We start from the raw sequence: 22,968 nt of genomic DNA on the forward strand, positions 1-22,968 counted from the left end.
TCTCGGTCCCTGCTCCTGCCAACCTAGCAGTTCGAAAGCACGTCAAAGTGCAAGTAGATAAATAGGTACCGCTCCGGCGGAAAGGTAAATGGCGTTTCCGTGAGCTGCTCTGGTTCGCCAGAAGCGGCTTAGTCATGCTGGCCACATGACCCGGAAGCTGTACGCCGGCTCCCTCGACCAATAAAGCGAGATGAGCGCCGCAACCCCAGAGTCGGCCACGACTGGACCTAATGGTCAAGGGTCCCTTTACCTTTACCTTTAGCCTGCATAACCCTGGGCTTGTGCCCCAAAGCCCAACCCTCTCTGCAGAACTCCCTGCCCTGGAAGCCACATGCAAGGTGTCTTGGTCCCATAATAGAATGAGTTTAAATGTGAATTTTAAAAATAAAATAAAAATGTCTTATTATTATTTTATTTCCTACTACATTGCGCTTCTCCTGCCTATCCGTTTCAGGTACTTTTAAGCATTTGGAATTATCTATAGTCTCTTATTTTGTTTTGTTTTTTAAAAATATTTTTAATCTTCAGGATTACTACCTCCTGCGGTGATGACCTTAAAAGCAAAGGAATTAATTTGTTTTTCAGTTCTTTTTTTTAAAAAAAATCACACATATGAGAAAATAACTGATGTCCCCTTGTCTCATTTCCCCTCAAGCCTAAAACCTTTGAAGTGAACTGATAAGGCAGATTTTCACTTTATTTTCATATATGCACACAGCGATTCCTGTGATGTTGTTATGAAGACATGAATTAAACCCACAAACAACAAACATTTGCCCTTTGGGGAGAAAGTATATGAAACTTTCCAATACCAATTTATATTTAATAGCAGGAAAAAGTTGACTTTTCCATTTCCTTTGTGTTTTGCCACGCCTGCCTCATACATACTGTTTGCATTTTTTAAAAAGAGGGAAAAGATAATTTGCAAACATCTCTCTTTCCCTCTTTAACATTTCATGGAAATCAGTACGAATGAAGTGTCTGATTCATTCCAGACAAGATGGAATACTTTCTAAGAAACTGTATTTTCAGAGGTGGCTTATCCTCACTTTGTGTTTAAGGAAACAGGGGTGTAGCAGGCTGAGAGCTATGGCAACTATCTTATGAATGCTAGCAGCCGAATTCAGCAAAAGTTGATCAGTCTGAAATTCCACTTAATTCACTGGAAGACAGTTAAGTACTGTATATGCATAAGCACCCTCTCCCTTGAAAACAGAGGAATGGAAAAAAATGTTGCAATCCTCGCTTTTGGCCATTTTGGGGTTGGGGGTGGGAGAGGGAAAATGAACCCCCCATCATGAAGGTGCCCAAAGAACTTTCTCAAAGTTTTTTTTTGGAAAGGCTTCCTTTAGCTTACAACTTGTGTGGGTGTGCACTAAGAGACAGTGGTTTGCCTGAGGCGACTGAATGAATTCATAGCTGAAGTGAAAAACTAGCTTAGCTCGCAGCTCAGTCTCTTAACCAGTGTGCTACAGTGCCTAGCATAAACGAGTACAATGATGTTGAGATCACAAATTAACATTAAGGGCATTTTGTAAGCCATTGACATGTCTTTTTTGAATATATGGGTGAGCTAAAAGGGGGATGGGTAGTTTTAAAAAACATTTTGGGCAGCAATTTTTTTTAAAAAAATCCTTTTGGCGATTTTTCAGACATTGTTCCACAAGAGGGCAAACATGTTTGCCCATTGAAAGCATTGGAAATGTAGTGAATGTGGCCCAATTTTGATTGCAGGTGGGTTGATTTAAGTTGAGTCCATTTAAATTATTGTTTTAAACCATGATTTAAATAACCAGGAAGCTACACCTGCTCGGTGTAAACAATTGATTTAAATCGACTTTCTCATTTTGAAATTCATTCATGACTAAGCAGACATACTGAGCGGTTGGTATAACAGCCTAAATGCTTACTGCATTGCAAAATTATGCCTGCTTAGAGAAAACAGATATTAATTTGGGTCTTCCTGCATACATGCAAGCATATTAAGGAAGATATCACTTTATCGAAGGGCGCAGTCCTTTGTATACTTATTTGGAAGCAAATCCCATTTTCTTCAAATGTGACTTATTTCCAAGTAAGCAGGCATGGGATTGGCCTTCAAGCATCCAGAACAGCGGTTCTCAACCTGTGGGTCCCCAGATGTTGTTGGACTACAACTCCCATCATCCCTGAGCTCTGGCCTTACTAGCTAGGGGTGATGGGAGTTGTAGTCCAACAACATCTGGGGACCCACAGGTTGAGAAAGGCTGGTCCAGAACATTGCAGAAGCAACTAGGCCACAGACCCTCCTGCCTTCCCTGCTTGCTCAGCTGCCACCCAACTGTTCTGTTCTCTTTTCCACTTTCACCTTTGCCTCGCTGCACCTGGAACACCCCGTCCCCCTTCTCCACATTCATTGGAGATGATGGATTTGTCATTCATTCATTCATTCATTCAGCAGTAGTATTTGTTGCAAAAGAAGAAGCTGGACCGTTTCTGTCCTGTAAATAACTCCAAGTCGCACTTACTCTCAGGAGGGATCCTGTCTTTGTGCGGGCAGCCAGACAAACTGCGGTGGTGAGGGTACAGCCCTGTGACATGCCCTGTGCCATCACAGCCAGGGGTTGGGCATTTGATTTCTCGCTTCTCGGGTCTTGAAGGATCTAGGAAATGCAGGGAGGAGAGGGTGCAGGAAGAACATCATGAGACGTGCAAAAAAAGTCCACAAGAAAATCAAACCAGTCTTATTAAGAATACCTCTGAATCTGTTTTTGCATTTCATTTCAGGTGAAATTTACTTACATGACCAGCCTTCCCCAACCTAGTGCCCGTCATGGTGGTTGGCGCCAATGGCAGTTGTCTTCTAAAACATCTGGCAGGCACCAGGTTGTGGGACACCAGTCCAGAGGGACAGTAATGTACATCTCAATGACAACAACAAAAGATCAGTGGGAAAGAGTCAGCCAATAGTACCAAACAGCTCTGGGAAAGATAGGTGGCTCTTCAGATATTGTTACCTAGCACTACCCCTAAAACCCATGATAGAAGGAAGCTGATATGCAGGTTTAGGTTTCTTACAGTCTGATTCTATGGATCAATCTAAGCTGCAGTCATGCAAGTAGCCACTTATGCTACTGGATTGCAATCCTATGGACATAAGAACAAAGAATTTAAGGAATGGATTGATGGATTATCCCAAATCACTCTAATCCAGCATCACCCACGGTAACCCCCAAGACATCCTTAGGAAGCAAGGTGTTATTGAGATAGTCACCCACCCCCTGGGTGTATTTTATGCCACTGTGGCTCATATGCATCAATTGATCTATCTTCCATGAACTGGTATAACCAGTGTTGAAGCAATGATTCTTCAACATCAGCTTCGTTGGACTGGTCATGTTCTGTGGATGCCTGATGATCGTCTTCCAAAGCAACTACTCTATTCCAAACTTAAAAATGGAAAGCGTAATGCTGGTGGTCAACCAAAGAGGTTTAAAGACTGTCTTAAGGCAAATCTAAAAAAAGTAGTATAAACACTGACAACTGGGAAACACTGGCCTGTGAGTGCTCCAGTTGGAGAACAGCCTTTACCAAAGGTGTCATGGGCATTGAAGACGCTGGAACTCAAGACGCAAGGGAGAAAGGTGCTAAGAGGAAGGCACGCTTGGCAAATCCACACCGTGATCAACTCTCGCCCGGGAACCAATGTCCCCACTGTGGAAGGACGTGTGGATCCAGAATTGGCTTCCACAGTCACTTACGGACTCACTGTTAAGACCGTGTTTATGGAAGACAATCTTACTTGGCTACGAGTGATCGCCAAAGAAGAAAGAAGAAAGAAGAAGATAAACTGGGCTAGAGTCTGTTGGCATGTCTAATGGCAATGAGTTTCCCAGGTGAATCAGAATTGTATGAAGAATGCTTAGGGTGTTTGTTTGCCCCAAAGCTTCTTGCGAACTACTTCACTGAATAGTCCCAGTGAGTGTATGGGAAACTCTATTCTCCAGTATCATTATGACCTACTGTATATGAAAGAGTGTGTCTCTAAACGCCAGTAGCTGGGGAGAGCTATTGTGCAATCATCGCTTGTGGGGTTCCTGCGGGCAACGGATCAGTTGACCATTGTGATAACAGAATATTGGACTGGATGTTGGGCAACTGATCCAGCAGGGCTTGTATGGAGGGAGGATTGCCCAGGTGCTTCCAGATAGGAGCTTAAGACTGCTAATGGGTCAATTAGATATTGCTGGCAACAAATGTTTTTTGTTTTTAATCTTATCGGATTTCCCCCAGAAAGGGTAAATTTGGATTAAATGCAGGAAAAACACAGGTTGACATTTGGGTGACAATGACTTCATTTGGATGCTGCAAAAAACTCATGAGAAACACTGATCCCACAAGAAACACCCATCTGGAAGTAGCACTCTCCCTAGAGTAGGAGTGGGGGGGATATTCAAGCGTATGCAGACTCTGAAGGTTTTACTCCTTTGTCACTTATAGGAGCACACAGTAGGGTACTGAGGTCAACACAAAACAGCAGCCAATGAAGGTTGCAGAATACAATATGGCAGCACCATTACAGAAACAACCATTGACCAAACCATTGCAGGGACCATTTGCTTTTTTCCATTAGGCTTCACAAAGACAGCGTGACAGAAGATGAGTTACTTCTGTTCCACCATCCTCTGATTATTTTGTATTTACTGGAACCATTCAAACTTTTCATGGGCCCTGAGAACGGTGGGCTGGAAGGGACACAGGGGCATCCAGATGTTACAGATCTATAGGAATGGGGCTCCCAGACCCTACCAAACTCATTTTCATTGCCACCAGGGTGGGGTGGGGATAGCAGTTTATTTGCCACTGGAAGGACAACGTCCTCACCTTTGCTGTAGTAGCTCTTTCTGATGGAGTCCAGGGCTTTGTTTTGCTTGTCCTCGACCTGGAAAAGTTTCACATGCTCCCCGGCCAGCTGCTGGCCAGGCTCTCTCACAACCTTAACCTGTTCAGCTTTCAGAGCAATGGCCTGTTCCAAGAGACCCAGGTTCCCCCGGGTCATCATGTCATACATCTCAGATTCATCAGTCACAGTGGATTTCTGGGAGTGGCAATCATCGTCCTTGTCATCGTCTGATCTCACCTCCACAATGACAGAATACTCAGGCTTGGAGCCGACTATCTGTCCTTCACAGTGGGTTTTTGGGGAGTCCTGAGATGTGTGAGGAGCTTCTTCACAGATCACTGCAGTCGATGTCTCCTCCTCCTCTTCTTCCTCCTCCTCCTCCTCTTCCTCCTCTTCCTCATACTCTTCATCTTCCTCCTCCTCCTCCTCTTCATTGTCTTCCTCCTCCTCTTCCTCGTCTTCCTCCTCCTTTTGCAGTTTGCAAGACTCCTCATAGCTCACCTCATCACCCCGCTGTTCCAGGCACAAATCACTACTGCGTTCACTGGTGACCTCAATGACTTCTTCCGCATCCTCCGTTTGGATGATGATCTCCTTTTCACATTCCTCCTCAACTGCCTCCTCTTCCTCTTCCTCTTCTTCTTCTTCTTCCTCCTCCTCCTCCTCCGCTGCTCCTTCATGTAGCAAGTGCACGTCCTCCCCAGTGTTAGAGACCTGTCCTTCGCTTTTGGACACCTGCCCCTTGCCTGAAAGAGTTCCTTCTGATATTTGGCCTAGAAATAAAAGAGAGTTGGCAATTATTTCTTGATACGATATGATATGATACAATATCTTTATTGTCATTGTCCCATACAGAACAATGAAATTGAAAAATCTACATAAGACTTCCAAAAACCCCTAAAAACTCTGAAACCCCATTTAAAAATACAATATACTATAGAGACTCCTTATACTGTGTTTAGAACCAGAATTGCATTTGGGTAGAAACTGTTTCTCAGGCGGCTAGTCCTGGTGTTTATAACCCTGTACCTTCTTCCAGAAGGCAGAAGCTGAAAGAGATCATTTCCGGGGTGCGCACTATCCTGCGCTATCTTTGCAGCTTTCTTATGGCACCTGACAGCATAGATTTGATCCAAGGTGTGAAGAGTGCACCCAATTATTCTCTCTGCAGTCTTTACAACCCTGTTACAGATAGGTAGCCGTGTACGAAAGCTCATACCAAGAACTAACTTAGTTGGTCTTTAAGGTGCTACTGGAAAGAAAAAATTTTTTTTTGTTTTTACAACCCTGGACAGCATTGTTTTTCCCCTGACCATGCAGCTCCCAAACCACACACACAGACCATACGTTAATACACTCTCCACAGTACAATGGTAAAATGCCATCAACAGGTCCTTTGAGAGATTGTTTTTCCGGAGGATTCTCAGAAAATATAACCTTTCCTGTGCTCTCTTCATTAGGTCTTTGTTGTTTTCTCTTGTAGCTGGTCTGGAGCAGGCTGGGTGCCATATTCTGTTGTGACTTGGGGTTTTGGCCCTTAAGCTAGGGTTGCCATACATCTAGAATTTCCTGGACATCGTTGGGATTCTGCTGTTAGAATCAGTGACCGGACGGAGATTGCTGAAATGTCCGGGAAAATCTGGACATATGGCAACCCATGTCCAACCCCCCCCCCACTTTTTGAAAAGTGGCAACCCAACTTAAGCAGGGAAGAAATAGCTGGGGGACCCCCCCCACATAAACATTTAAATAGCCCATTTTAAAGGTTTGATTGAAACCCGTGCCTTGCTATTACACTCCTGGTGTGGCCATATTTATAGCATTCAGCCATGGCAGGTAAACAGACCGTTTTCTTTCCTAAAACTGTTCCCTCTGATGAGATGAACATCAGTGCCTGACATTTATTTTCCCCAGGATGCCTCCAGAAGTCATCAACTAGATACTTGTGTGCTTTGTCTAATGCCTCTCTAGACTGATATTTATGTGGGGAAAATATCACACGGAAGGATGTTGTCAATGGAAACATACAGCGTCGCCTTCATTTACATGGGGGAAAGCAATGAATCTGGGCTCCCCAAGCTAAGCATGGCAATAACTTTGGTTATTGCCAATAGTTCTCTCGTTGCTGTGCCAACGAGTCTTTGGGTGAACTGGTGCCCATTGCAGTTAATGAAAAGGTTCTAGTGGCTAATGACAGAAGAGGTGCTAATGGATTGGTAACATGTTGAAAGCACATACGGCAGTACCATTACTGTAACTAGGGTCAAGCGAAAGGTATGTCTGTCTCCCCCTCTGGCCCCCAGGCACAACGTGGATAGTGCAAAATAGGCACCAAAGGTCTCGTGAATATTGGAAGTAATTAAAATTAAATAGCATGATGTTGAGTTTATTTTATTTTATTTATTGCAGCTCTTTCTGACTTTTTCCTGCAAGGAGCTCAAGGTGGCATACAGAGTTCTCCCCCTCCTCATTTAATCCCCACAACAACCCTGTGAGGTAGGTTAGGCTGAGAGGTAGTGACTGGCCCAAGATCACCCAGTGAGTTTCATTCCACCCATAGCAATGTTACTACTCAGACTGTACCTTCCTCTGGTTGAGTTATTTAGAAACCTTTCAGGTTTAGAGATTCGTGGCTGAATACCTGAAGCATCAAATGTTCCTTTTTTAAAAAAAAATATTACTGCTACTACTAAAATTTGTTATCTTTATTTGCTTTATCTTGCCCAAGGCAACCTGAAGTGACTTCCAACCAAATGAAATATGTGGATAGTGTCATTATATAGTTTAGTCACTAGGAGGCACTGGACTTAGTTGCATCTTCTGGGTGGAGTCAGGAGTTTCCTGTTAGATTTGTGAGAGCTGATAAAGTTTATGTCTCGCTTCCTTGGCTAGCATGTCCTCTATGCCTACCATGACAGCATCTACGTATTATTTAGAGGAGCTCTCACTCTATCGATTGTCAACGTTCCCTTTCTTATTCCTACCCATGAAATAAATCTTTGCAGTCGAGCCAATAATGAAATAAGGCACCTTCTTCCGGTGGACAGCTGCTGCAGGCCTCCTCTTGGTCTATTGCTTCTGCCTCTTCCTCCTCCAGCGTGCCCTCGGAGTCATCCGTCACAGACTCCTCTTTCGCCTCTGCCTCTTCGCTGCCATCGCTGTCAATGCTGTAGCCTTCATCGAGGGCTAGTTTAAGTGGGTGGGATTTCCTCTTGGATGCCAGATGTTCTGCTTCTGCACCTTGAAGTTTCCTCTTCTTTGCGAGGGGGCAACTTTGTAAACTAAAAAAAAAAGGGGGGGGGAGAGAGCTTTGTCACTGTAATGTACTGGCATCCCGAGAGCTAAAGCCACTTCCTAGCTGGAGAGGAGGTGGGGTTGCGGGCTTTATGCCCTCCCCCCATGTGTACGGGGGCTGGCTTGCAGCCCCCGCGAGATCAGGGAATCCTCGGCCGCGTCGTCTCCCTTGCCAGCCAATCGGCTGGCCCGGGAGGCTTGGCCCGCGCTATTTAGGGCCGGCGTGGCCGAGGATTTCCCTCTTTCTCCGCTCCAGCTGCTCTGGTTTCCCACCCTTTAGGTTGGGCTCTCTGACACTGCTAAGGACTTTGGTTGGTTGCCATCAAGGGGCTTGGTAGGAAATTTTTCCACTTGGCAAATTGGCACCAGCCATTTGGTTTGTCGCCCATCTCGTAGCAAATCATCACTTCCTCGGCATTGGCGGTTAGGCATTGGTAAGGGTATTGTTATGCAGATGAGTGGGGGGAGGAAGTGCCATCACCTGCCCCGCATATTGAAGGGTAGTCCAATAAAGGATTCCGGGGGGCGTTGCCCTGTCCAAAGCCTATGGAGGTGTGGGCCTAAGGCACGCCCCCGATCGGTGACCCCGGGGGAGCTCCTAGTTGATTTGCATCAGCAGGACTCCCCCTACTGGTGGTTAACCCTTGCCAGTCTTCAAGCAATCAGGCTGAAGCCGGTTAGACGATAGGACCAATGCCTAAGCCAATACCGCTCAATTCCTGTAATCAATAAAGTTGTGGCCTATTAGCCTAAAATACTGGTGTCCTGTGTCTTTATTTCCAAGGGGGAGGCGGGAACTCGCCACACAACCGGCTAGACTGGCTGAAGTACATGTGTCTTCATTTGCAATGTTTAGGTAATGGCTTCATTCTGGACATGTGATGAAACTGTCACTCTCTGATTAATTGAAACAATTCGAAGGCATGAAATGAGCCATTCCCTTTGTTTCTAGCTGATGTAATGAGTCTGGAGCTAAACTCCATGAGAGATGCTCGGGGAGGAAGGAAGGAGCCCTTCTTCCTGCTTCTGTTTTCCAGATCCAGCAGGATCTTCTTATTCTCTGATTGTATTCTGCTCCCCTTGCTGTGCCTGGGCCACTAGTGACAAAGATAATTTCTCCTCATTTGCTTGCTCACTGGAGAGTACAGTGGTCCCTCGGGTTAAGAACTTAATTCATTCTGGAGGTCTGTTCTTAACCTGAAACTGTTCTTAACCTGAAGCACCACTTTAGCTAATGGGGCCTCCTGCTGCCGCTGTGCCACCGCTGCACGATTTCTGTTCTCATCCTGAAGCAAAGTTCTTAACCCAAGGTACTATTTCTGGGTTAGCGGAGTCTGTAACCTGAAGCGTATGTAACCTGAAGCGTATGTAACCCGAGGTACCACTGTATATAGTACCTTCATTGGAGCCTTTTCACACATGCCACCCAAAGTACACAAGTCAAGGTGCAACAGATAATCCTCACTCTCTGATTTGTGCCATGGTAGTAGTACAATGGTACCTTGGTTGTCAAATGGCTTGGTTCCCAAACAAATCAGCTCCCGAACGCCGCAAACGTGGAAGTAAGTGTTCCGGTTTGCAAACGGTTTTTGGAAGCCGAACATCTGATGCGGCTTCTGCGGTTTCCGCTAGAGTACAGTAAGCTCCTGCAGTCAATCGGAAGCTGCGCCTTGGTTTTCAAATGGTTCCAGGAGTCAAACGGATTCCCGGAACACATTACATTTGACAGCCAAGGTACCACTGTATTCCTGATACTGTACTATAACTGAGCCAAAGTATGTGTAATTGAAATAAATGCATATCCCACGCTTCATCCTTTTCATACGTTGTTTTTCTATGTCTACAAGAGTGTAAGCTCATTGGGGCAGGGACCTTGCAAACCTTTTCTTTGCAAAGCACCGTGTTGGATAAATGGCGCTAGTGAATAAAAAAGTTAGCCCTCCTCCCCATGCTTTACATTCTTGAGTAGCACAAACTGTTTTGCACTTAAACCTTTCCCCTATATATAAACTGATCTCCAGTTCTTCAAGGTCTCCTGAGCTGGCTTTAAATGAGATAGGTATCCAAGCTGTCACTTGTCAGGTGACATGCCAAATTTCACACCATAGCAATTTCAGTGCAGCTGTCACTGTTGTTGGAGACTTGATACCAGAATATCTGGAGAGAGGTCAATGCTAGCTCAAGACCAACCCCATAAAGTTGTTTTGAGGCTCCAGGGACTTGAGGTCCACAGCAAGGAATGCTGTTGCTTCCCTTTAGCATCGCTAAGCTCAAAGCCACAGAACAACTTCTTTTCCGTACTGGAAAAGGGGAAGGCAAAGCAGTTGGTGGCTGCCTAGTAACCACACAGTTTGGTACCCAGAGCTGTTAAAGATCTCAGAAGTGATTACCAGAAAACACAGGAATGTCAGAAGATCCCTGCCAGAGAAGATCAAATTTCCATCTAGTTCAGCGTCCTGTTTCCAACAGTGTCCAGCCACTTGGAAGTCCACAAGGAAGGTGCAGAAACCACAGTCCTCCTCACTGCCAGCAACTGGTGCTCATAGCTATGCTAGCTCTGAACATGGAGGCTCTCATGTCTACCAGCCGTTGATAGAAAAAATGCCTCCAGGGGCTGTAGCTCAGTGGCAGAGCATCTGACCTATATGCAAAAGGTCCCAGGTTTGATCACCAGCATCTCCAGGTAGGGATGTGAATGTTCCCTGCCCAAAATCCTGGAGAGCCATTGCAAGTCAGCTGAACTAGATGGACCAACAGTGTGACTCAGGATGAAGTAGCTTCCTGTGTTTTTATATTCCTGCTAATTTGTCTCCTGCCTCAACCAGAGCCAGGGCCTTTACAACACTGGCTCTGGCCTGGTGGAACGCTCTGTCTCATGAGACCAGGGCCCTGCAGGATCTGATTTCTTTCTGCAGGGCCTGTAAGACAGAGTTGTTCCGACTGGCCTTTGGCTTGGAATCAATTTGATTCCCTCCCCCTCTTTCTTTTTTCCCTTTCTCCTTCTGTGATGGAACTCCAACTTGGGGACTTCCCTGGCTTTTTTCTGGCCCACGTAGGACCAGTCTGGATAGTTGGCCTTGGTGAAGACTTGACGTTTTCCTCCCCAAAAAAGTTTTTGATTTGAGTTTCTACTGAATGGAGGCTGCATTTTAAGGTTGTATTTTAATCTTGTTTTTAAAGTTGTATTTCAATCAATTGTTTTATATCTAGTGTTAGCCGCCCTGAGCCCAGTCTTGGCTGGGGAGGGCAGGGTATAAATAAATTTATTATTATTATTATTATTATTATTATTATTATTATTATTATTATACCCATCTAGGGCTAGTGGCTGTCATCCTCATGTGTGGCAGTGAATTCCACAGGTGAATTGTGCATTGTGTGAAGAAGTAATGCATTTTATCTGTCCTGAACAGATTCCATTGGCTGACCCCAAGCTGCAGTTTTATGAGAGAGGAAGAAACACTTTTCCAAATCAACTTTGTCCATAGCATAATTTTTTTATTTCATTAAACTCTATCAATAATTCCTGAGTCAAAAATATCCATCTCTAACCCTCTAACCTATCCATGGCCCCCATTGTTGATTGGAAAGTTTGGATGGACTACTATCATCAAGTGTGATATTGGAGAAGCCCAAGACAGTTTGGAGGCATTTGGTTTGTATTTAAAAGTGAAATCTATCTAATTTGCACTTTCTGAAACAATATGCAGACTATAACCCATTCATCCTTTGATATTTACACTTCTCTGAATTTGGCAGTGTGGTTCTTTAGCCAAGCAGTGTGCACAGAAATGCATGGACTAAGCTAAAGTGTGCATAGAAATAACATCTGTGAGAATAACATACAAAAATACATTATGTTTGGGAAAATATGCTTTGCAATAAATATTTCGTATATCAGGCAAAATTGCATACAACAATGTGTCTTAGGAGAAATCGGCATCAAAATGTTGACGAATTTTCACGAAGGCTTAAAAAAAATAAATATCACAAACTAATACGGAGGCCTGGATTTAAGACTGAAAAAGTGAGAAACTGAGAGAAACCGAAACTGACAGATTTGCTCATCCTTAATCAGCATGCAATGAATTGAAAGGTCAGGAAGAAACACAGGGCATAGGTAATGTCTTCCAGATGTGACAGGTTGGAGGATTTGATGAGGATGGCAACAATGGCAGCCGTGTTGGTGATCGTGATCAAAACTCACCTCCTGTGTCTTGCGTACTTCCCCCGGATGTGTCCCGATCCGTTACATCCTGGAGTAGGGCAGCTAAGTTAGGAGGGTGACATAACCAAGAAACAAAAACAGGCATGACTTCAAGGGGTAAAACAACAACAACAAAGTTTTCGAAATCAAAGTGTGTAGCGTGTTTAAACAAAAGCCAACAAGTCGCATGTGCATTTGAAAAACAAAGGAGCCACTGAAATACCCCATGCAAGAAAAGATACCGTATTTTTCGCACCATAGGGCGCACCGGATCATAGGGCGCACCCAGTTTTTTGGGGGGGAAATAAAGGGGAAAAATTATATTTCCCCCAGGCGCGGGGCTGGGGCGGGGGAAGCTCGAGCTTCCCCCGACCCCAGCCCCCAAACAGGCAGCTCTCTGCAAGCCGTGGGAGCGCTCCCACTGCTTGCGGAGAGGTCCGCGAAGCCTGGGCGCGCTGATCTCAGCGCGCGCAGGCTTCGGCATGCTGGCAACTCTCCGCAAGCAGCAGGAGCGCTCCCGCTGTTTGCGGAGAGGTCCGCGAAGCCTGGGCGCGCTGATCTCAGCGCCCGCAGGCTTCGGCATGCTGGCAACTCTCCGCAAGCAGCGGGAGCGCTCCCGCTGTTTGCGGAGAGGTCCGCGAAGCCTGGGCGCGCTGATCTCAGCGCGCGCAGGCTTCGGCATGCTGGCAACTCTCCGCAAGCAGCGGGAGCGCTCCCGCTGTTTGCGGAGAGGTCCGCGAAGCCTGGGCGCGCTGATCTCAGCGCCTGCAGGCTTCGGCATGCTGGCAACTCTCCGCAAGCAGCGGGAGCGCTGCCGCTGTTTGCGGAGAGGTCCACGAAGCCTGGGCGCGCTGATCTCAGCGCCCGCAGACTTCGGCATGCTGGCAACTCTCCGCAAGCAGCGGGAGCGCTCCCGCTGTTTGCGGAGAGGTCCGCGAAGCCTGGGCGCGCTGATCTCAGTGCGCGCAGGCTTCGGCATGCTGGCAACTCTCCGCAAGCAGCGGGAGCGCTCCCGCTGTTTGCGGAGAGGTCCGCGAAGCCTGGGCGCGCTGAGTTCAGCGCGCGCAGGCTTCGGCATGCAGGCAAGTCTCCGCAAGCAGCGGGAGCCCAGCGCTGGGCTCCCGCTGCTTGCAGAGAGGTGTGCGAAGCCTGGAGAGCGTGAGGGGTCGGTGCGCACCGACCTCTCTCACTCTCCAGGCTTCAGCGAAAGCCTGCATTCGCACCATAGGACGCACACACATTTCCCCTTCATTTTTGGAGGGGAAAAAGTGCGTCCTATGGTGCGAAAAATACGGTAATTTCCTTTAAACAGTTCATCTCTTCCCTTTGAATTCCAGCAGATGAGGGCAACACAGCAGCTCTGCAGTTTGCTAAAAATTAATGAAATGACTCACCCCATTTAATTAAATGAACGGTTCATTATAGTTTTATGAGTAGGTTTAATTAAAGATTTGCATGTGTGAAAGCAAGCCTTTTAAAACCAGACAACTCTTGCACTCACCTCCTACCGATGGTGCTTTTATTTATTTATTACCAACACACACACACACACACACACACACACACACACACACAACTGGACTTCCTCCGCAGCTCTATGTCTTTCAGTGCTGGATCCTGAAATCATTCATACATCCAAAACTACTTCTGATGTTCAGATACGCATGACTGTGGTATTTATGATGTGGTTACAATGATTACATCAAGATTGTTTGATGCTCCCACTGTGCTTCCTCCTCTGAGGCCAATTACTACCCCAGTTCTTCTGTGAATATTCATAAGGTCCAACTTATATGTAGGTGATTCAGGATTTGAGAAGAATAGTTTCCTTTCCAGTGAAATGGGAATGTTCTATATGTTCCACTCCTGAGCAAATGCGATTAAATACAGCCTTGTTGCCATACAGAATGCACTCCCATAATTCTAACCTCCATGAACAACAGATTTGTCTCCCATAACAATTGGACCAGCTCACCTTTCTGCCTACTCTTTTTGCCCTTTTCCGATGATTGTAAAAGTCTATTTAATTTTAATTGCCTTCCCTCAGGACTGGAGATTGCAGCATAATAGGCTGCCCCAGACACACTAAATGTAGCTGGACCCTGGGACCCTGAGCTTCTGGGTGATATCAGCTGTGGCTCACCTGAATTAAAAGCTTATGTTTGTGGCCGCTTTGAAGAAGAGGGAGGCAAGTCTGAAGTCTACTGCATGCTTCAAGAATGGTGAATTTGAGCCTCTGTCACATGTTCAACAGATTGACCTGGTTCTCACATAACACTGAGACATGCTTTGTTTAGCAAACCATGAGTTAAGAACATAACTCAGGCCAATAGCCCATCTAGTCCAGCATGGTTTAGCATCATGTGTAAACAAGGGCAATGCGTATACCATGGGTAGGCAAACTAAGGCCTGGGGCCGGATCCGGCCCAATTGCAATCGCAATCCAGCCCGTGGATGGTCCGGGAATCAGCATGTTTTGACATGAGTAGAATGTGTGCTTTTATTTAAAATGCATCTCTGGGCTATTTGTGGGGCCTGCCTGGTGTTTTTACATGAGTAGAATGTGTGCTTTTATTTAAAATGCATCTTTGGGTTATTTGTGGGGCATAGGAATTTGTTCATTCCCCCCCCTTCAAAATCTAGTCCGGCCCCCCACAAGGTCTGAGGGACAGTGGACTGGCCCCCTGCTGAAAAAGTTTGCTGACCCCTGGCGTATACAAATGGGGATCACATCTGCTTGCTGCTGCTGACCGTGCACATCTGGCTGAAGTTTGCATGCATATAAACTGTACATTTATAGGCATTGTCCACACAGTCATTCAACTTGCCTGTTTAAGGGTTTGCAGTTGCATGGGCAAAGGCAACATACATACAGTAAGTACATGCATTGGTAATTTGGGACCTTCGCATGAATGCATGTATGACGGGGGCAGCAGCTGTGATCCAGTTTTCTCTGTAAGTGCTTCCAGTGGAACAAGCAAAAGGGGCTTTTGTTTCACTACATTGTGACTTGAACTGAATGAACAAAAGCAGGTGGGAAAAACCCTGATTTTTATTTTCATACAAAGTCTCTAGGGTTTGCTGTGGTCTTTGGGGAATGAATTAAGTCTTACATTGGGGAGCTGAAGGAAAGAGGGCAGGCTATAGTCCACAGGGCCCAATCTCAACTCTCTCTCCCCATAACCACCTCATCCTCCCGTAGGGGAGAGCACCTGAGTCTGGGCTCCAGTGCAAAAATAGTAAGTCCATTTGGAAGGCACCTGGGAAAGAGGGCAATAGTTTTGCATTGGTGATCAACTAAAGTAGGACTTGGAGGCAGGATCACAGCCAGATTTCCTGGCTAGGCAGAGCTGCTGCATTTCCAGGACTGGCTTCCAAGAAATGAATGGAAATTTTTCTCATAACCCGTAGGAAAGTCTGTAAGCTGAATAAAATGTAGGGGGTTTCATGGCCCCGAAGTTTCATGTTGTATCTTCATCTGTGTATTTGTTTTCTACAAATCAGGCACTGTTCTAAGTCTAAGAACAATATCTCATTCTTCCCGTGAACCTGTTCAAGCTACCAGTGAAAAGGCATTGCTGAACTATTGTTTTGCGCCCAACTTGGGCATGATTGTGGCTGGAGATCTTATTAAAAATAAAATAAAATCACCACGTGACCTCCAGGTTTTGCCACTCTCCAGGACAGGAACCACCTCTGTGCTCCCAATACACATGCAATTGTGCCTCCATAAAAAGAAACCTATTCTGTCCATCGTAGGGGAGCCTTCAAAAATGGCACTTTGCTTAGTCTTCCCCAACACCTTGGGATTCTACTCCCCTCATTCTGCTGCACGCCTAGACCATCTTCCTCCTTGTCCTGCAAGGGCACTCACATCCATCACCCATTGGATATTTCTCCCTTACTTCTTGGAAGACTGCTAATTTCTTTTACCATGGCCTCCTCTCCTTTTGTCATGCAGACGCAGCCTGGGCTTCAATTAGTCGATTAATCGTCCAGTTAATCAGGCAATTAGAGGACAGCTGCAGTGATGGCTGTGTGCAGGCCCTCCGAGCTGCCCCTTAAATATGTCGCCAGCTTCAATTACCACCTCCACTCATGTGTTCAGCAATAAAACGTAGGCAAGTGGTACGCCTGCCGCTCTCTAACCCAGTATCTTGAGAGAGAAACAGCAGGCTCTCAGAGCAGAAACACCCTAGGAAGCTGGGTCACATAAGGTCCAATTACTCTTTGATGCAGGAAGCGTTCTAATCAAAAGGGGAGAGTAAAGACAGCCTGTATCATTTGTGCTGTGCTTACGGAGCTCTTCTCACTTGAACCTTCACACTCGGTGTGCTTCTAACAGTGCTCGGTGGCTTTGTGAGCCTATAATTTGTATGCTCTCGAGTTCAGGTCTGTGTTAAGTTCTTCAAGGGCTGCTTCTGTTTCTCCCGTGCTGCCCCTGGTGAGTGCGGGTAATGCTATAGAGCACCAAACAATTCAGCCTCAGGTTATGAAAGGCTAATACTCAGATGAGCAGTTGGCCAACCTAACAGCGAGGAAGAGGCGACAGCTTTCCCTTGGGGCTGGCTGGGGGGATAGCAGAGCTTGGCACCCTTTATCCACCAAGGCATTTCTTGTGCCCCTCCTGCTTCAGAAATTAAAGCTGCTCAGTGCATGATCAGCTTGAGGAGCACAGGAAGAATATAGAAGCGTAGGAAGCTGCCCTAAACTGACTTGTCCACCTAAAATCGTAGAGTTGTAGAGTTGGAAGGGACTATGAGGGCAGAGCCGTCTTTCCCATAGGGCTTAGTGGCACGTTGCGCCAGGGCGCCAGCCTCTCAGGGGCGCCCCAGCAAGTGGGGGAGCTGCTCGGCTTTGCCAGCGGCCTCCCCTTTCCCTGCACGCCCGCCAGTTGTGCCCCGCCAACCATAAGGCTGGCAGGCATGCAGCTTCCCTCCCAAGCCTCCTCGGGAGGAGACCAACCCCCACAGAGGCTTAGGATGGAAGCTGCGCCCCGCCAACCATATGGCTGGCGGGCGTGCAGCTTCCCTCCCAAGCCTCTGTGAGGATCCCTCTCCTTCCGAGGAGGCTTGGGAGGGGTGCAACTTCACTCCCAAGCCTCTGCAGGGATCGCTCTCCCACAGCGGCATGGGGGAGAGTTGCGCCCCCCCGGATGGCTGGCAGTGTGCAGCTATGGCCACCCCAACACGATCCATTTTTTGGGAATTTGGCTGACAGTAAGGAATCTCAACCTATTTGAAAATAATTATATTAAATTGTGGAAAGAGGTTCAAAAAAGAGCTGGAGATATGGGGGAGAACGAAACTCTCCCTGTTAGGTAGAATTTCAGCCATTAAAATGAACATACACCCTAGGATGCTGTTTTTATTCCAGTCAATTCCAATTGTAAATAATTCAAACTGCTTCAAAGAATGGAAAGAAAATATCTCTAAATTGATCTGGCAGGGGGAAAGCCAAGAATTAAACATAAAATACTGATAGATGCAAAAGAAAGGGGAGGCTTTGTACTACCAGATTTGCAATTGTATTATGAGGCATCTTGTTCGTGTTGGTTAAAAGAATTGATTGTATTGGACAATGCAGACAGTTTAGATTTAGAAGGCCAAGATTTAAAATTCGGCTGACATGCATGTCTTTTATATGGGAAGGCTAAAATTTATAAGAGTTTCATGAACCACATTCTTAGGAAGAATCTGTATAGAGTCTGGGAGAAATATAAGAATCTGCTGGAAATAAAAACACCTTTATGGCTTTCTCCTATCGAGGCAATTACAATTAAGATAGTTAATATGGATAGACAGTGAGCGACCTACAGGGAACTGCTGGATTTTATAGGAGGAGAACCCAAACTGAAACCAATGGAAAATGTAAGGAGCCAAGTTACGGATCGGCTACAATATCACTGGATATACAATATGTTTCAATTAGAATTTAAAAATGGATTTTTGGACCAAAGCTCACAATTTGAAAAATAACTTTTATAAAATAAGGATAAACTTCTGTCTAAAATGTGTAAATTTTTATTAGAATGGGAAACAAAAGATGAACTTGTGAAAGCTTCAGTGACACACTGGGCAATAGATATAGGACACAATATAGATTTCAACCTCTGGGAGAAACTTTGGAAAAGTGACTTGAAATTTACTGCACGTTACTCACTGAAATAGAATTAAAAATGATCCCTAGATGGTATTTAACTCTGAGTAGGTTGGCTTAGATCTATCTAACAGAATCAGATACGTGTTGGAAGTGTAAAGAAGTCAAGGGAACCTTTTTTTCATATGTGGTGGACATATGAAAAGGTAAAAGTATATTGGGAAATGGTTTGAAAAAAATGAGTTGGAAAAAAATGTTTAAAATTACACCCCCCCCCAAAAAACCAGAGTTCTTTTTACTGGGAATAACCCAGACAGAAATCCCTAGATGTCAGAAAAGTTTATTTATGTATGCAACAACTGTGACACATGTTTTGTTAGCCCAAAAATGGAAAGTGAGTGAAGTCCCAACTAAAGAGGATTGGCAACTTGTCAGAATTTGCAGATTTAACACATAGAATAAGAGAGCAAGAAGAACATATATTTAAAGAAGATTGGAAAGCATTTATTGACTATATGGAAAATAACTGTACACAGCTGAAAACGCTGGCAGCATTAAGATAAATTCAGAGGTGTAAATAATATTTTATTGATGTAAAAGGGGAAAACTGATATGAATGGTTACAGTAAAATGTGCCGGAATGTATGATATGTAAAATGAAGAAGGGAAGTCACTGGATATTTTAAAGTTTGTAAAATGTTTATTTTGAAATGTAAAATTGAAAACTTAATAAAAATTATTATATTAGAAAGAAATTGATTGGACTGAAAAGCATTGATGGTTAGATCTTTATTTGTCAGTGGATGCAAATGAGCATCCTTGGCATTGTTTTAGTTTGAAGTCATAATTTGTTTCTTTTGCTGTATATTTGTGTGTGTGTGTGTGTGTGTGTGTGTGTACATAGTCAACACGTACCCCTTAAAATCCCAGTTGGTTGATCTCCTATTTAAAAAGTGGCAGCCTGTTGTTTTCCCTGACCAAATGAAAGTTGCCTTCAAGCAACACCAAGTGATGATGCGTGGCATTTGTGAGATACCTCTCCCACACCAGAGACGGCTGAGTTTCCATATCAGCTCACATCACCTCAGACACAATATTTCTCGAGGGGGGAACAACGCACACATTTAGCTCAGAGTCATGTATAAATAATAAAATTATTGTTGTTAATTGGGTGAAATACACGCACATGTGAATCAGCCCTGAGTTGCTGAGAAGAAAATTTCCTTACCTCACCTCCTGGCCAATGAGTTCTGTAGGCACTGTGGAGAAAGACGGAGAAGAAGAAAAGGAAAACAAAGCAGAAAAAAGAAAAGTCACACAAGATGTCACCCTTCTGGCAATTTCTACAGGTGGAACTAGCCACCGAAAACAACACCCCCGTTATATGAAACCACCTTATACTGAATCAGACCATTGATCCATCTAGTTTAGTGTTCTTTGACCCAGGATCTCCAGATTTTCTTGGACTATAACTTTCAACACCCCTAGCCAAAGACCAGGAATGCTGGTCGAGTTGCAATCGAAGAACATATGGAGACCCAATATTGAAGAACCCTGATCTAACCAGTATTGTCTACCCTTAGTGCAATCTGTTTATCACCTATGAGTGGCTAGTCTAATTAAATGTGCATAATTCCCACCGACTCCATTTTATGACCATTAACTCCTTCAGACTTCAGGGCTTTAATACCATGCCCTACACCCCACCCCAGTTTCTCACCTCCCTCTATTTTTTAAACATCTAGTCTGAAGAACAGTTCAGGCCAACATAATAACTTGCTGATGACCTGGACACTGTGGTTGGCCCTAAAAAAGTATGACCCTACTAGGGCATTTGGGTTTCCTGCCATAACAGACCAACATGGCTGTCAACAGTTTTGTGTGTGATTAGCAGCAGGTCTCCAGAATCTCAGTCTGAGAACCTTCCCATCATTTGTTACTTGATTAATTCCAATGGGAGGTGCAAGAAATGGAACCCAGGACCTTCTGCTTGCATAGCACGGGCTCTACATTTCCTCCCCTGTTATATGTAGGGTCACTTATCTCATGCCCCAATAGCATAATGCTCCCTGTTATTGGCTGCTTGTGTGTGTGTGTGTGTACGAAAATGTGATGATACCACAATACAGCTAAGTTACCCTACATATTATGGAGGAGACCTTACACTGGGATCGAGACTTACAGCTGGCTTTTGAGGAGCCTATCTTGCAATTACAGTACAGAGACTGCTAACTTGCTCCGTTAGCCAACTCTTCCCTCCTGTGAGAGTCCCATGATGATTGACCCCATGCTCCTATATAAAAAGGTATATAGGACAGTTAAGGCCAGTCAAAGGCGACTATGCTGTTGCATTGCTCATTTTGCTTTCAGGCTGAGGGAGCCGGCCTTTGTCCACAGAGAGCTTTCTGAGCCATGTGGCCAACATGACTAAAACAATTTTGGCACAACAGAACACCATGACGGAAACCAGAGTGCATGGAAACACTGTTTACCTTCCTGCTGGAGAGGTACCTATTTATCTACTTGCACTGCCGTGCTTTCGAACTGCTAGGTTGGCAGGAGCTGGGACAGAGCAATGGGAGCTCACCCCATTGCAGGGATTTGAACTGCCGACCTTCTGATTGGGAAGCCCAAGAGGCTCAATGGTTTAGACCACAGCGCCACCCATGTCCCTTTGTGCCATGCTGCTATAGTGCATCATGGGAAGGAAGCTTTCCTCTCCCTGTGATTCCCTTGTGCTGCTCAGTTGACTGAGGAACAGCTGAGGGGTGAAAATGCGTCTGGCCTGCAAAAACATATACTCTTTTCCTGGAGCCCCACCCTTTCCCCCCACTGTTCGGCTGATCAGTGCAAGGATGTGTTGTGGGCCACATAAAATTAGGCAGTGGGTCAGAAGCAGCCCATGAGGTCGACTTCTGAACTAGAGATAGTGGAGAAAGGCATGGTTTTTAGAGACTATGCATACAGACTTGAGAATGTGCACATTGCCTGAAAAATGTACAGAATGCAGGCTAGTTTTACACATTCCCCAAAGCCTACTGGGGATTATGAGTAAAGACTGGATAATGTATAAAATTCAGCCAATATATGCATAATCGCCAAGACCTGTTTGAGATTGTGTGCATTGACTGGGAAATGTGTACAGTTCCATCTTTAAGGACAGATTATGTGCACATTCTCCATGAGGCCTGGTGAATGTGTACAATGGCTGGTTATTATGCACATATACCACTCAGTTGATATTCTCCCTAATGTACACACTCACAATGAACAATTCACTCAGAAATGAGAAACCAATTAATTTGCCCAAGGCAATATTTGCCAGAATTTGCCAGAATTTCTTCCCTCTGCCAGGTGAAATACACCAAGGCATTTTTGCTTTCAAAGTCGGAAAATAAATAGCAATCAGGCCTCAAATTATCAAGTCATTTGTCTTCAAATTCCCACCACATCAGCCTTGTTTGCTTCTGCAACATGCACAGTCTCTCTCTGGCTTTCTCAGATGTATGACTTCAAAGCCTCCGGCCGAGCACATGTGATAAAAGTGATCTGAAGCTATCAAGATTTCTATGAAGCAAAGCATGCGAGGCTGTTTTTTAAAAGAAGGGAGAGGGAAGGGAGAGGGGAAATCAGAATGCGGATTGAAAATGTTTTGAGCGTCCCTGTGAGTCACTCTCTGAAGAGATCTCCTGGGAAAAGTTGAGGAGGGTATGTGTGTGCAGCTTTTAAACACATACACACAGAGAGAAAAAGATCAAGATTGTTGGCCTCAGAGACAGAAGCATTTTGATGAACCACACAGAGCCACAGAGCCAGGTTTAACTGCCAGAGTGCATAATTCCACAAAGTGCTCACCTCTGATTGCCTTTGATCGTGTACGTGCTCGCTTATCGTCATTCTCTAAACTCATCTGGAATCAAACAACAACAGAATTAACATTTTATTTAATGAAAACAATTTGCAATCAAAGCTAATGTGCCCCTGGAAACCATGAGCTTGGATTGCACAAAGGCAAGCGGAAAAGATCTAAGACACGAGCTGTCTGGGAAACTGCCTCCATTCATGGCTGATAAACAAGAAGACCACCACTTGGGCAGAATGTCACAGGAGCAAAGCAGTGGCTTGGTTTGGCACACGAGGGTGGGGGGACATATTTACATGGCAAGCCATAAGTGTGAACAGGTTTACCATGATGTTCTGGTTGTCTCAACCATACTGTCACAAACTGGGGTGAGGTGCGACAAACTTGCATCCACTAGACTACATTTTTTAGATGTTTTGGCATCTGTTTCCTTCTGGACCTTCTGCTGTACAGTGGTACCTTGGGTTACATACGCTTCAGGTTACATACACTTCAGGTTACAGACTCTGCTAACCCAGAAATAGTGCTTCAGGTTAAGAACTTTGCTTCAGGATGAGAACAGAAATTGTGCTCCGGCGGTGCGGCAGCAGCAGGAGGCCCCATTAGCTAAAGTGGTGCTTCAGG

At 45.2% G+C, this 22,968-nt stretch overlaps 1 protein-coding gene across 6 annotated transcripts in view; it reads right to left on the minus strand.

The window, feature by feature from the left end:
• MYT1 (myelin transcription factor 1) overlaps window positions 1-22,968 on the minus strand; it is a 169,765-nt gene that overhangs the window by 68,571 nt on the left and 78,226 nt on the right. For all 6 annotated transcript variants that reach the window (XM_083618428.1, XM_083618425.1, XM_083618426.1 and 3 more), the window contains exons 3-8: window positions 22,338-22,392; window positions 19,711-19,741; window positions 12,384-12,446; window positions 7,913-8,163; window positions 4,864-5,655; window positions 2,508-2,642 (exon numbers count right to left, since the gene is read on the minus strand). In XM_083618428.1, the coding sequence (XP_083474554.1) occupies window positions 2,508-2,642; window positions 4,864-5,655; window positions 7,913-8,163; window positions 12,384-12,446; window positions 19,711-19,741; window positions 22,338-22,392 (1,327 nt within the window). The remainder of the gene's footprint in view (window positions 1-2,507; window positions 2,643-4,863; window positions 5,656-7,912; window positions 8,164-12,383; window positions 12,447-19,710; window positions 19,742-22,337; window positions 22,393-22,968) is intronic.

The sequence above is a fragment of the Podarcis filfolensis genome (genome assembly GCF_964270895.1).
Source record: "Podarcis filfolensis genome assembly, chromosome: 6".
NCBI classification, from domain to species: domain Eukaryota; kingdom Metazoa; phylum Chordata; class Lepidosauria; order Squamata; family Lacertidae; genus Podarcis; species Podarcis filfolensis.